Source organism: Phoca vitulina, unplaced genomic scaffold, assembly GCF_004348235.1.
Source record: "Phoca vitulina isolate PV1807 unplaced genomic scaffold, GSC_HSeal_1.0 scaffold79, whole genome shotgun sequence".
In the NCBI taxonomy this organism is placed as follows: Eukaryota; Metazoa; Chordata; class Mammalia; order Carnivora; family Phocidae; genus Phoca; species Phoca vitulina.
This window is the reverse complement of record NW_022589782.1, coordinates 1,773,205-1,786,965: the sequence shown is the minus strand read 5'-3', so window position 1 is coordinate 1,786,965 and position 13,761 is coordinate 1,773,205. Positions and strand designations below refer to the sequence as shown.

General features: G+C 59.7%; 1 protein-coding gene across 1 annotated transcript in view; it reads right to left on the bottom strand.

The window, feature by feature from the left end:
- Positions 1 to 5,528: 5,528 nt before the first annotated feature.
- Positions 5,529 to 13,761, bottom strand: part of LOC116625488 (kinesin-like protein KIF19) — a 37,657-nt gene continuing 29,424 nt past the window's right edge. The window contains 5 exon segments of the mRNA XM_032394089.1: positions 5,529 to 5,643; positions 5,767 to 5,965; positions 7,540 to 7,647; positions 11,522 to 11,666; positions 11,787 to 11,915. Coding sequence (XP_032249980.1) covers positions 5,529 to 5,643; positions 5,767 to 5,965; positions 7,540 to 7,647; positions 11,522 to 11,666; positions 11,787 to 11,915 — 696 coding nt within the window.

Here is a 13,761-nt window from a genome sequence, read left to right as displayed (position 1 = left end):
CTCCCTTTCACTCGAGGGGCAGCAGGAACACCCAGAGGGAAGGAAAGGGGGCCCCTGGAGGGCCAAGGTGAGGGGCCCCTGGCTCTGGCTCATGGAGTGAGACACAGCCCCCCCAGGCCCACCTGCTAAGGGCTGCCCTGGGGGATGGACAGGAAGCCTGGGGACGCTGGAGGGAGGAGAAGCCACTAGCTGAGTCGTACCCAAGCCCTCATGATCCACACACAGGCTAATCCATACAGACTCAGAAAGGACAAGCCAGCTTGGGGAATGCGTGACCCGTTCTCAGGAGGAAGCGCAAGAGGGGTTAAACATCCTGCCACCTGATGGCTTTGGTCACCAGTGTGCTTGGGGGCTTGTCCCTGCTTGCACACCTGCAAGCTCACTCCTCTGGGCTGCCCAGACTTTACGTCGTCCTCTGCAGGAAAACCCACCACCATTCCCCAGCAGGGGCTTCTTCCTTGCCCATCTCTCTCCAGGCCGGATTCTGGAATCTGCTCCCCCACGTTCCTCTCCTCTTGCAGCAAAGCCTCGGAAAGACACGGCACCAAACACAGGATGTTTCCAGCAGAGTCCCCTCCGTTGCAGGTTCAGCCTCTATCCTGTAGAGGATGCCAGGACCCCAGGTGAGGTTATGGGACAGCATCCGCCCTGCAGGCAGGCGGGGGCAATTCAGAAGTCTTCACATGTCCTCTGTCAAAGCTCCAGTCCTCCATAGGACACGCTGGTTCTCGTATTAAAGTTGCTGGAATACCCACACCTCTGCCCGGAGCCCTCCTTTGCTGCTCTCCTATCTCAGTCCATTCGGGCTACTATAACAAGATCCCACTGACTGGGACGCTTAGAAACAACACACATTTATTGCTCACGGTCCTGCAGGCTGGAAGTCCATGATCAAGGGGCCGCATGGCCACATTCTGGGGAAGGTCCTCCTCCCGGTCCGTGGCCAGCACCTTCTTGTTGTGTCCTCACATGGCGGAGGGGCTGGGGAGGGCACTGGTCCCATTCATGAGGGCCCCTCCCTCATGACCCAAGCGCCTCCCGGAGGCCCCACCTCCTAATACCATCATCGTTGAGGGTCAGGATTTCAAAATAGGAATTTTGGGGGGACACAAACATTGAGGCCATAGCACCTCCTGAGTCTCGCTCAGAGCTTCTGATGTTTACTGGGTTATCAGAGCCAACACCACCCGTCTGCCCCAGGGCCTTTGCCCTTGCTCTGCTTCCCACCTGGGCTGTACTTCCTCCAGCAGGCCTTGCTTGGCCAGCCTCTCTAAAGTAGCCCGCCCAGCGCTCCGTCCCTGTAGCTTGTTTTCATCAGAGGGCTTCCTGTTCATTCTCTGCCCCCACCTTCTCTAGAACGTGGGCTCCGCAAGGGCCGGTATGTGTCTGCCCAGTGGCGGCTGCGTCCCCAGCACTTAGTGTCGGCTGGGGCTCCATTCGGCCCCCCGCCTTGGGCCCCCCTGGATTCCGTTTCCCTCCCTGACCTGCCTGGTACCTTTGCACCACCTGGACCTCGGGTCACAGGCAGAGGAGAAAGCTGACCCTCTGAGCCTCAGAGCAAACCTTCCAGGAAGAGCTTTAACAAAGTCAAGGGTGGCACAAGGCTCCCTCCCCTCCTGGGAGGGGCCCCGTGGACCGGACCGGGGCTGGCCTGCCCCTCATGCAGCACGCACGCAGTGCTGACCAGGGCTCAACCGGGGATGCAGCAGCCCCAGAAACTTGGGGAGAATCTGTCCGTAGAACAAAGAATCCTTTCCGAGGGCTGAGTCCTAGCCCTTCCTCCCAGCCCCACCCACCCTCTCATCAGTGGCTTGGGCCTTGCAGATGCAGCACCGGTTTCTCTCTTCGTGTCTGGCGAATTCTTCGAGAAATAATTCACAAGCACCACATTTGCCTACGTTATATAATTGTCATCATATAGACATAAAAGCATATCATACATACTGTTCTGAGCCTCTTATTTTTTTTTCAGTTGGTGTATTTCAGAGAGCTGCCCACACCAGCATGTAACGGAACCATGGCTATTTTTAAAATAATTCCTTTTCTTTTTTTCACATTGAGTCATACAGGAACACGGTAAAAATCCAAATGGGTAGAAAATGGATGCAGTGAAAAGGGGTCTGCTGCCCACATGCCCCAAGCCCCTCACTGTGACCTGTTTCTAGGGTTTCCGTCCACGGCTTTCTCACCCAGCACACGCAGGTGAGTGTGTATCGCATCTACAGCACCCACGGGGTCTGCCCGGTTTGCAAACGTTAAAGGACTCTCTAACATTCCCGTTCCTCGTCCATCAGCATTCAGCCCACCACCGCCCAGCAGGTGCATGCGAAGAGCCAGGCTCCGTGCGACAGTGAGACACGCTCAGGTTTCTTCCTTGCTCGTGAACATGCTGTGGCTCCCTATTGCCCAGCATATCCGGCCTGGCTTCCAGGGGTGACAAGGGAAGAGGCCACACACCCTGGGTTCAAAGCCCAGCTCAGCCACCTAGTCATGAGTAGCCACGGCGGTGCTCCACGTCCCCGGGCCACAGGCCGACGACAGCCCCAGAGGCCTGCAGCGAGGCTAGGGGCTGGGAAAGTTTGTACCGCCCCCCCCCCATTTGACAGTCGTGTGTTCCAGTGCCTGTGTTCCCGTGCCTCAGCTGGGTCCCAGCACGGGCACCGCGAAGCCCCTGGACGGCCGCTCTGCATGCGTACCCCTCTGCACGCCTCCCAGCACGCCAGGCTGCAGAGGGCCCGGCCTCCCAGCACACACAGATGTCCCAGGCCGGGCCCCGGCCCTGCACCTCCAGCTCTGAGCGCAGGGCCTGCCCACACGCGCTCACTCACTCTCCCCTTCATTCCGCAGCCATGCCCAGGCCCCTGCTCCGGGCCAGGGAGGACACAGATGGAAGACAGGGCGCAGTCTGAGGTGCCGAAGCTGCAGTGGTGGGGACACTTGCAGAGACAGTTGTCACATGGCGCGTGTGTGCCGTGACAGAGGAGGCTCTGAGTCCCTGGCCCAGCAGGCCAGGAGAGGAGGCCTCCTGGGTGAGGACCAGAAGCTGGCGGGGGGTTGGGGAGGGCTTCCAAGCAGAGAGGACGGTGGGAGCAACAGCAGGGAGGGAGGCGGGAGACCGGTGCATGGGTGTGTGTGTGTGTGTGTGTGCACGTGAGTGCATGAGGGAGTGTGTGTGCAAAGGATTTCTCTGTCCCGGATGCCTTTGGCCCCCAGGCCTCGCCTTGGCCTTCAGCTGCAGCCTGTGGGCAGTGCCGAAATGCACTTTGTTCTGAGTTTTGCACCAGAGTTTCCATTCTCTGCCCTGGGGGCCCCTCTACTGCAGAGGGTGGGGCGAGAATGCTCGGGCCACTTGTGAACACAGCCTAATGCAGGGCCAGTGCCCCCCGGATCCCGTCCCCTGGTGCTCGGGCGTCGATTCCACAGGCTTGCTTGTAAGCCCAGGGTCCTGGCCGACTCCGCCTCCCGCTGCCGGCAGCAGCTCGCTGGTGGTGCCCGCGCTTGGTGGCTTTTCCTCCCTCCTGCCCCCTAGTGTCACCTCCCGAAGAAGCCACCTGCGCCCTAGGCTTGTGATAGTCTCTGCCATTGTGGGGACCTAAGCTGAGACACTTCTGAATTGGGGCTATTTCAGGGGAAAACTGGGAAGAGCATGCACCCAATCATTAAAGAGGACTTACCTCCGAGAAAGCACGGGGCAGCAGAGGACGTTTTTATCACTCCCTTTATATAATCTCCAAGATCATAGAGTGACCTTGATGTTGCAGGTGCAAATCTACGGTCAGCTGAACTCCGATGCGCCCAAAGACAACCCCTGGGGACACTCAGATGCTTGTGCAGTTTTCCTCAGTCATTCTGGGTTCAAACTGGGCCAACTTCAAGACCCTCCCCCAGCCTCCGTCACCCGGGTTGACCCTGAGCTCGGGGGCCTCCCCGGCTGTCACAGGCTGGCGCGGAGAGGGTGTGGACCTTGCCAGCCTGGCTCTTCCCGGTCCTGTGTCGCCCCCTACAGTGGCAAATTTCACATGTCCGCCTGGCTGGGCGCCCACGCAGGCGGTCAAACGTCATTCTGGATGTTTCCGTGGAGGTGTTTTGGGGTGAGATTAACATGTAAATCAGTGCAGGTTGAGTAAAGCAGACGGTCCTCCGTAATGTGGGTGGGCCTCGTCCCCTCATCCCAAGGCCCGAATAGAACAAAAGGCTGACCTTCCCTGAGCAGACGGCGCTGCCCCGGGCCTCCCCTGCTGGCCCACCCCACAGACAGTGGACTCGCCAAGCCTGCGCAATCCCACGGCTAAACTAAACATTTCCACACGCACACCCTAGTACTTCTATTCTGCTGGAGAGCCCTGACTAATACACCCCCGTGAGGCTGGGACCCTACCCCCCACTGGCCCCCAATGTAAATGCCTCCTCAGCCCTTTCTCAGGTGCACGGGCTGGTCCACAGCCTCCCGGTCCACTGCTCTCTTTTCTGCCCAGTTCAAGACGGGGTGTAGAAAGAACAGGAGTTTCTGCTGTATGCTCACGCCAGCCTAGGAACAACCTGGGGGCCATGCTGTCATTTCTAATCTGTTGACATCACTCCACAAAAGTATCAGGGACTTCTCCAGCCACAACCGGCAACTGCCTGGGCTTCCCCTCCCCGATCAGTTAGGATGAGGTACACTCATTCCTCTCTCACGTTCAAATCTGGGGGGAGGATGTAACAATGCTGAGAGGCATCTATCTCTGCTCCTTCCAGCTGCCTGCTCCATCCTCCTGAGGGCATGGCCTTTGTCCTCAAGGCCTCAAAATGGTGGCCAGAGTTCCAGCCATCACATTCAAATTCCAGGTAGTAGGACTGAGGAAGTGAAGAAGGAACGAGGCATGAGGAACATGCTAATGATCCTTTGTGGTGAAGGTTCCTGGAAGCAGCTGCTTCTGGTTTGTATCCCATCTGTAAGAGCTTAGTCATGCAGCCATATGCATCTGCCAAGGAGGCTGGGAGATACAGTCCTTATTTCGGGAGCCGTGTGACTAGCTAAAAATTGGGGGTTCTATTATCCTGGAAGAAAGCGAGCAGATATAGGGGGGCAACCAGTAACTCTTGCCCTACCCAGGATCTGGGGCCAGGGTGGGAAAGCAGAAGTCGTCCCCGCCCCCAGGCTCAGCGTTGCCCCCGGGGAAGGGGAGGCGGGCATCAGAGGGCCCCCAGGCTCAGCGTTGCCCCCGGGGAAGGGGGGCGGGCATCAGAGGGTGCCCCGGCAGGTCTGTACACAGCACGCAGCAGAGCCCCCAAAGATAAATGTGGGACCACCTCCCCACCTCCACACACTCCTCCAGGAGGCCCCGAGAGGACAAGCCCCCAGCGGGTCCTCCGTGACAGCGCGTCTTAGGCAGGAGGGGAGCCAGACCGTGGCGTCCAGCCGTGCAGTTTGCACAACACGTTGGGGTGTCCACCCTGCGCCAGGCACCCACGAGTCCAAGACACCCCGCTTCCCACGCAGGCCTCGAGGCCACGACACCACCTCCACCTTCCGGCCCTGATGTCAGCTACAGCTGACTCCCAAAACCCGCCGATTCCACCGGGTGCTTCGCCCGGCGTGGCTCCTGCCGCAGGGAGGCGGCTCCGGCCCCCACGGCCTCCACAGGGGGTGCCCCTGAGAGCCTGTCACGTGGGCAGTGGATTCAAAGCCACAGCACGTGTCGAAAGCAGATCCAGAGACGGCGGCGAGCCGGCGCTCCACGGACGGTGCTGGGGGCTTCCCGGACTTTTCTATCCTGCGGAGACCTTAGAACCTTGGTTCCTGGGTTCACAGCTTCCACGGCCGGCTCCCGACCGTTGGCCAGTGTCCGCTGCACGCTGGCTTGCTCGGAGCCCGTGCAAACACGGGCATGGGACGGTGTCACTCTGCCGGCCAAGGCTCGTGGGGCGTGAGGGTCAGCGTGAGCATCGACTTGGCCGGGCCACGGCACCCAGGTGTTTGGTGCTGCGAAAGGCGTGCTTCAGAGGAGATTAACATTCCAATCAGCAAGGAGACTCCGGGGCGGAGGCCCCTCGGCAGTGTGGGCGGGCCTCGCCCAATCAGGAGAAGAGTGAGAGCCTTCTCCCAGAGCAGAAACAGCGGGGTGGAGTGATCCTGGACGAGCACCCCCGACTGGGAGTGAACCAGACGAGGCCTGAGGCTCCTCCTGAGGCGTCCTTCAGAAGGGCTCTGACATCCCATCCACGGCCCTCCTCTGAAGGGGGTTGGCGAGGCAGCTGCCAGCTCAGAGAGCCCCAGAAAGCTGGCTGGCTGCCCCCGAAGGGTCCCCGCCAGGGCCCCGTCTCTCGAACCCAACTCCGGGGCAGGCCTATGTGGCCTGCCCCCGCGTGCCTGGCCTGCCGGCTGACAACCTCACTGTGGCCTTCGTGGCCGCTTGGCGCTGCCCCAGGGCTTGTGGGGGGGCGCTGGGGGGCAGTGGGCTGTGGTGCCAGCCTCCACTATGTGTAGACCCTGGAGGGGTGGGGAGACTCTAGCCCGTGGTCGAGGCCGACTCCAGCGAAGCCAGAGTCCCCACGGCCGGGTCCCTGGTGCGGATGTCCTGGCCCGAGCCGCTGGCCAGACTCGTTCAGGACCCGCGTGGGCACGCCTCCCCCTCCAGCTCTGCCTGCGCCCTGTGGGACTGCGCCTCCCCAGCCCGGGGCCCCGCTTTCCCGCACACTCTAGTGGCACAGGCCTGTCTCCGAGACCCCCCCCAGCCACTTTCTCCACTGTAGGGGACACATGCAGTTAGGGTGCGGGAGTCCTCGTGGAGCATCTCCCATCCCCCATGCTGTTTAAACCGGCCAATGCCACTGGCCACAAGGGCACGGCCAGTGAGCGCCTTTGAGACCCCTTCCCCAAGAACCCTTGGAAAGGAGGACCCAACAACGAGTTCTTGACCTGTTCTGAAACCGTAGCAGGAAGGTGTAGGTTAAAGGTACAGTAAGAGGGACTGAGGTTAGATGTAAGGAAGAACTTCCCTCCCGGGTGGGCTTTAGGCCTACTGATGATTTATACCTGTCCTTCCCGATGGCTCGGCTCTGTGTTGGTTTCGGGGGTGGAAGGGGGCGGGAAATGCTTCCAGAGGGAGTGTCCCACGCCCGAAAGGATTCAGGCAGCCCCCACCTCCCAGGCTGGGGTGAAGGTTACATGAGGGCAGATGCTAACACGGGATGTATCTTTGAGACACGGGAGCGGAAGAGGCACGGGATGTGTCCTCTGTGTTTCGAGGTTAACGCCCAGGCCTGGCAGGGTCACGGTCAAACTGGCGCTTTCCCAACGCCGCGGGCGAATGTGCAAAATTAGCACAACCCTTCTGGGAGGTTGTTCTAACCATCAGTTACACGAAACAAGCATTGTTGTTTCTGAAGGCAACCGCTGGGCTGGCGCGGTGGTTCTGCTCACGTTCTAGACCGAGCCGTCCCATCACGTGGCCGCTGCACGCTCAGCAGGGACGCATGGGGAGCGGCACGGACAGACTGGGGCGGTGGCGGGGGCAGACAGGGTCGCAGGAGCTGTGGGATCGCGCGGGCACTGACCTCGGATGTCCCGGGGCAGGATCGGGGCCTTACTTGGGCCCGGGTTGCTCTGCCACGTGGCGCTGGGGAAGGTGAAGCTGACCTCAGGCACCGGGGGCATCTTCTCGTCTACACGGTGAACAGGAGAGGAGAGGACATTAGTTTAGGGGCCACCCCGTGAGTCCTGGGGATGAGAGGAAATCATGAGCAATCCATGCAGCGCGTTGAGTACCTACCACGTGCCCACTGGGCTCTTTGCTGAGGCCACCTTGTTTGTACTCCCCATAGCCCGGGCCTTTCTGGAATGTTCCCCCCTCTGGCTTTGGTTCCTTTCCCTCCCCTAGCAACCATGCTCTCCTCTCCCTCTCCTTCCCTCTCCTTCCCCTGTTTGCTCTGAGCCGGCCATGACCCAGCCACGGGGAGGGTTTCCGGGGTTACTGAGCAGAGTTCAATCAGACCGAAGACGAAGCAGCGAGGGAGAGGGTGTCTCCCCCACAGTTGGGCGCCCTGTGCAGAGGCCGCCTGACGGCCTGAGCTCAGATTCCTGGCCCTGTGGTCTGCTCTGGTCACTTGTTCTCTTCCCGACACCTGCCTCCACTCAGCACAGGTGTCCCCACAAGAGGGGGGCTGTTCTGTTCTCGGGCTGCTGTCCCCCCCGGCCCAGAGCGCACCTGACGCTTAACCAGGGCCAGGCACACTGCTGCTGGCGAATCTGGGAAAGGAATGGAGAATCGAGAGGTCTGGGCACAGCAGAGGGGACAGGACTGAGCCCGCGGAGCGGGACAGACTCGGGACTGCTGGTGGGGATGCGCCACGGTGCGGCCCTGGTGGGAGACGGGGTAGTGGTTTCCCAGGAGATTCAACAGAGGACTGCGTCGTGACGCACAGACCCACTCTCGGGTATTAGCCCGAAGACCCGGAAACAGACGTTTAAGCAAACACCATACACAGAGATTCACGGTGGCCGGGAGGTGGAAACCACCGCCGACGGTACAAACACGTGGCCTGGTAGGGGCCGTAGCAGAGCATGAACCCTGATGCTCCCACAGCCCAGGGGCGCCCCGTGCGAGAAGCCAGACCCACAGCCGCACGTCGCGGGAGCCCGTGGGCAGGGAGTGACCAGAACAGGCCAACCCGCAGTGACAGGACGTACGTCAGCGGCTGCCAGGGGCTGGGGCGGGAGGACTGGGGTTCAGGGTCTCCTTTTGGGGTGACGGAATGTTCTGGAACCACCCAGTGGGGGGACGCACAACATCGTAAATACACTAAATGCCACCGCGTTGCACACTGCTGAGTTTTGTGTGTGAGTTTTACCGCAGCTTTAAAGGAACGGGGGACAGACCTGAAAAACACCCCCGGCCCGCGCAGGGAGACGCACACAAGCTCATCAGGGAGGGAGGCCGGAGGCCCAGCGAGCCGGGCAGCCAATGCGGCCGAACCGCCGGGCTGTCGTCTCTGCTTTAGGGGTGAACGTCCTGAGCTGTTCCAGCTCCTCATCAGGGAGAAAGGGCTCCTCGTTTAGAGGATTCGACCATTTTTAAGGAAGGTTTCAGGGCGGGTTTCACGCTCCCCCAAGAGCTGGCAGAGAGCACGGGGGCACGGGGAAGACGCACCTTGCGCCTGGCCCAGGACGGGGATGAGAGGAAAGGTGCAGGGGCACCTGTATGGCCCGGGCCTGGGCCGCCCCCTCCCACTGGGGGTGTCTACCATTCTGTGAAATGGGCACCTACGTGGTAGGGTTTCTGTGAGTGATAAATGAGGGGACACGTTTACTCCCTCCTGGCATCCATGCGCTGTCCACTCAGTGACGGCCGTTCTTCCCCCGTTCAGACGCCCGCGGGGCTGAGGCTCGGCGCTGCACACCCAGACGCCACACACCTCAGGCCTGAGCGCAGGGCCAGCAACACCCCTGCTCAAAACCGCGAACGAGCAGTCGGATTACCACTGCGAGGGTCTCTCGGCCCAAGCAGCCTGCCCCAGGGGAGCCCGGGCCTGTGCAAACACGGTCAGTGGTGGTCCTCGGGCTCCCTGCACGGATCTGCACGGCCCCCGCCTGCGCTACGGGATCCCTGGTCCACCCCGGCTGCCTGCAGGGCCTCCTTGCACACCTGCCAGGGACACGTGTGTCCCTCCTCCAAGCAGATGGCCAGGCCCAGCGGGAGGGCACGGGAGCGCCAGCCCTGCCTCTGCACCAGCCACACGCAGTGTGGGCCTGGAGACAGCACTTTGGCTCAGTTTACCCCTTTGGACCAGCGGCTGCAGACCCAGGAGCACCGTCGATGCTAACAGGCTCTGACTCTTGCACCGCAGAAACACGGGGCTGTAGAGGGGAACCTCTGCGCCCCGTGGGATGGGCCCAGCCTTTGCTCGGGGTGCCCACAAAGTGGGGCTCCACACCTCCCTTTCTCGCCCACTCTGGTTTATTTGAAAAAGGCTGGTTTCCTTCGTACACAGACATAGGGAAGCGCACTGAACGTCTAGCATGATGTGCAAAAAACGCCCTCTCACTGCAGAGGGAAAGCTCTCGAAAGATTCACGGGGGAAGCGGCATGCTCTGGGATTTCCTTGAAACCTCTCCAGGAAAGCAAACAACGCTCGAGCGGATGGAAACGTGTCTTGGGAGTGCAGGAGCAGGGTGGGCAGAGGACGGCCGCTGCTGCTTCTGGGTCCATCAGCAATTTCATAATAAAACGGTAGGGGGGTGGGGACAAAGCAAACTCCTTTTTAAATCACATGTACAGACAGGTTCCAAGGGGCTTGTCTCTCGAGGATGGGAGCTCACAGGAGCCGAGAGGCTTTGGCTAGGCGGTCACAGCCAGGCCTCTCTGGGGCTGCCCCAGCAGGTGTCCCCCTGGTGCCCCTCCGGGGGCGGGCCTGGGGACAGGGGACTGGGGCGCCTGGCCGCCCGCTGGGAGGACAGTGGTGGGCACGCACCCGGCCCCGCATGCCTGATGCCACTGCGCTCGCCGGCACCGTGTGACTGTTTACGGGCGTGCGAACAGGAGGACGAGTTAATAAACGCTGCTGAAAGTGGCAAATCCCATACGGATGGAGAACGCTTGAAGAGCTTCTGAGGTTTTGCGGTGCTGTCTCAGGCCTGCGTCTCCAGTGGCAGTCCCAGGAGCCGAACCGAGAAATCACAGGTGAGTCCCAACTCTGCCCCAGATCAGAGATTTCTGAAGCGTTTGAGAGCACGGATACGAACCGGGTTGTGCAAGGTGCACACCCACCAGCGACACGGAGCTCGCTGCCATGGTCCTCAAAGTCTGCAGCCACGGCCCTAGGACGCACTCCCTCCTTGCCCCGCACATGCCCTGATACCGAAACCAGACGTGAGGGAAGGCATAAAAGTCCGGTCGAGCACTAGGGATCGGGTCTGCCACTCCCAGCCATGTGACCTCGTGCGAGGCCCGGAACCTCGATGCCTCAGTTTCCTTCTCTGTGCCACGGGGACAGCACTGCTGTGAGGACAAGTGAGCTGACACCCGCCAAGCGCCTGGCACAGAGCAAATGTTCTGTCACCGTGAGCTCTGATTACGTGGCCAGTGAAACAGGCTCATCCGTGGCCAGGACTGACCTGCTTGTGGGGTTTTTCCCAGCCTCGATGGGGCTGATACTTTTGCAAATAGAACAAAGAAGAATCACTAGAAAGACTAATGGGAAAATTTTCAGAGACAGGACGCAGGCCATTTATCCCAAGTGGTGGCATGCTTCCTAGAAGCTGGGTCTCGACATCCTCTGTCAGGGGCAGTTTGTGGGCACTCCTGGAGGAGCACCGACACCCCCACTCTGCGTCTGCAACTGTGAGATGCCAGCCGCACCGGGTAGCCCGCAACAGGGGCTGGCATCTGTGCCGCTACTCGCCCAGCAGGAGGCCACTTTACGGAGGAGTAACCAGCGGTTTTGTCTCGCGGAGCACTTTACCTGCGTTCCAAAGTTCTCGCCACGGGCTCATCCTGTGCTCAGGAGCCAGAGTTCAAACCCAGACCGAGATGGACCGCACGCAGGCAGCCCACCGTGTTTTGAGCCACCGCTTCAAAGTCTGTTGGGGTGCCAGGTGGGCCAGAAGCGAAACCGAGTGCCCCCGGGAACGTTTCATCTCGTGAGGCCAGCAGCCTTGGCCCACTCCCAGCCCCGAAGACCTCAAACTAAGAGCAAGGCGCAGACAGCTGATAGCAGCCCAAACCGTCACACTTTCCAAAGAGTCTCCCTTGGCAGGAGGGGCAGACGAAGCCCCAACATGCTATCTTATCTTTCTGATCTGGTACCTGTGTGGACACCGAGCCTGGGTTTATCTTGGAGGCCACGGGGACAGCGGGGAAGAAGCTCTTTCCGGACGACTTTGTCAGCTGCAGGAGGGCCAGGGGCGGCTGGCTCTCAGCCACAGGCTCGACCACCTGCAGGGACAAGCACACAGCAGGGCAGGGTGTAGAGAGGGCGCAGAAGGGGTGACATGTCAAGCACATTTGACCCAAAGCCACGCACGGATCAAGGCCTACTATGTGGCAGTCTGCTGCAGGCACGAGACATACCTCAGTGGACAGAAGCAGGATCACTGCTAGCGCACTCCTCCAACCCCCAGAGAGGAATGAATGAGTGAATGAATGAACGATCCTCTCCTGGCTGTTGTTCTCCCATGTTCTCCCATGTTCTCCTCAGTGCCCCCCAAAATGGGGCGGGGGGGAGTTAAATGGTTAACATTTAAATAGATTGACTGAGGGGCGCCTGGGGGGCTCAGTCGTTGAGCATCTGCCTTCGGCTCAAGTCATGGTCCCAGGGTCCTGGGATCGAGCCCCACATCGGGCTCCCTGCTCAGCGGGAAGCCTGCTTCTCCCTCTCCCACTCCCCCTGCTTGTGTTCCCTCTCTCACTGTGTCTCTCTCTAATACATAAATAAAATCTTTAAAAATAAATAAATATATAAATAAACTGATCTACTGAGTAGAGCAGATCGCCCACAGCAGTGTGGGTGGGCCTCGTCCAATCAGTTGAAGGCCTGGATAGAACAAAAGGGCAACCGTCCTGGAAGTGAGAGAGACTCCTCCTGCCTGATTGCCTTGAGCTGGGACTTTTTGGGTTTTCCTGGCTTTGGACTTAAACTGGTCTCCAGCTTGCCAACCACGGCTCTGGGATTTGTCCGCCTCCATAAATACATGAGCCAATTGCTTATAACGAAACTTTCTGTGTGTGTGTATGCACATGTGTGTGTATGTGTGTGCACATGTGTGAATGCATGTGTGTGTGAATGTGTGCATGTGTGAGCGTGTGAGCATCTGTCGTGCACACGCACACACCCCCTACTGGCTCTGTTTGGAGAGCTCTGACTGGTACGCTCACCCTCTGACCCCTGCTACGGTCCTACCTTCAATCCCACTGCGTGATTGCCAGCGTGGTTCAGCTTGAATCAGCAGGGTCCACGGTGCAGCTGGCAGAGGTGGGGCCACATCTGTCAGGCCCCTGGCCACCAGCCAGCTTGCCCAGAGAGAACCTGCTAACTTCCTCCAGTTCATTTCACCAAGAGTAGAATGGAAAGAAACCTTGCCAAGGGAACACCATTCCCATATGGACTAGAACCCGTGCCAAACCCACCCTCTCCCCCATGCAAACATAACTTCACACCATTGTGATCAGTGTGGTCAGCGAGTGATCAGTGTGGTCAGGGAGTGGTCAGTGTGGTCAGGGGGTGGTCAGTGTGGTCAGGGAGTGATCAGTGTGGTCAGGGGGTGGTCAGTGTGGTTAGTGAGTGATCAGTGTGGTCAGTGAGTGATCAGTGTGGTCAGGGGGTGGTCAGTGACTGGTCAGTGTGGTCAGCGAGTGATCAGTGTGGTCAGGGAGTGGTCAATGTGGTCAGGGGATGATTAGCGTGGTCAGGGAGTGATCAGTGTAGCCAGGGAGTGATCAGTGTGGTCAGAGAGTGATCAGTGGGGTCAGTGAGTGATCAGTGTGGTCAGGGAGTGGTCAGGGGATGATTAGCGTGGTCAGGGAGTGATCAGTGTAGCCAGGGAGTGATCAGTGTGGTCAGAGAGTGATCAGTGTGGTCAGTGAGTGATCAGTGTGGTCAGGGAGTGGTCAGTGTGGTCAGGGGATGATTAGCGTGGTCAGGGAGTGATCAGTGTAGCCAAGGAGTGATCAGTGTGGTCAGAGAGTGATCAGTGTGGTCAGGGAGTGATCAATGCAGTTAGTGAGTGATCAGTGTGGTTAGTGAGTGATCAGTGTGGCCAGGGAGTGGTCAGTGACTGGTCAG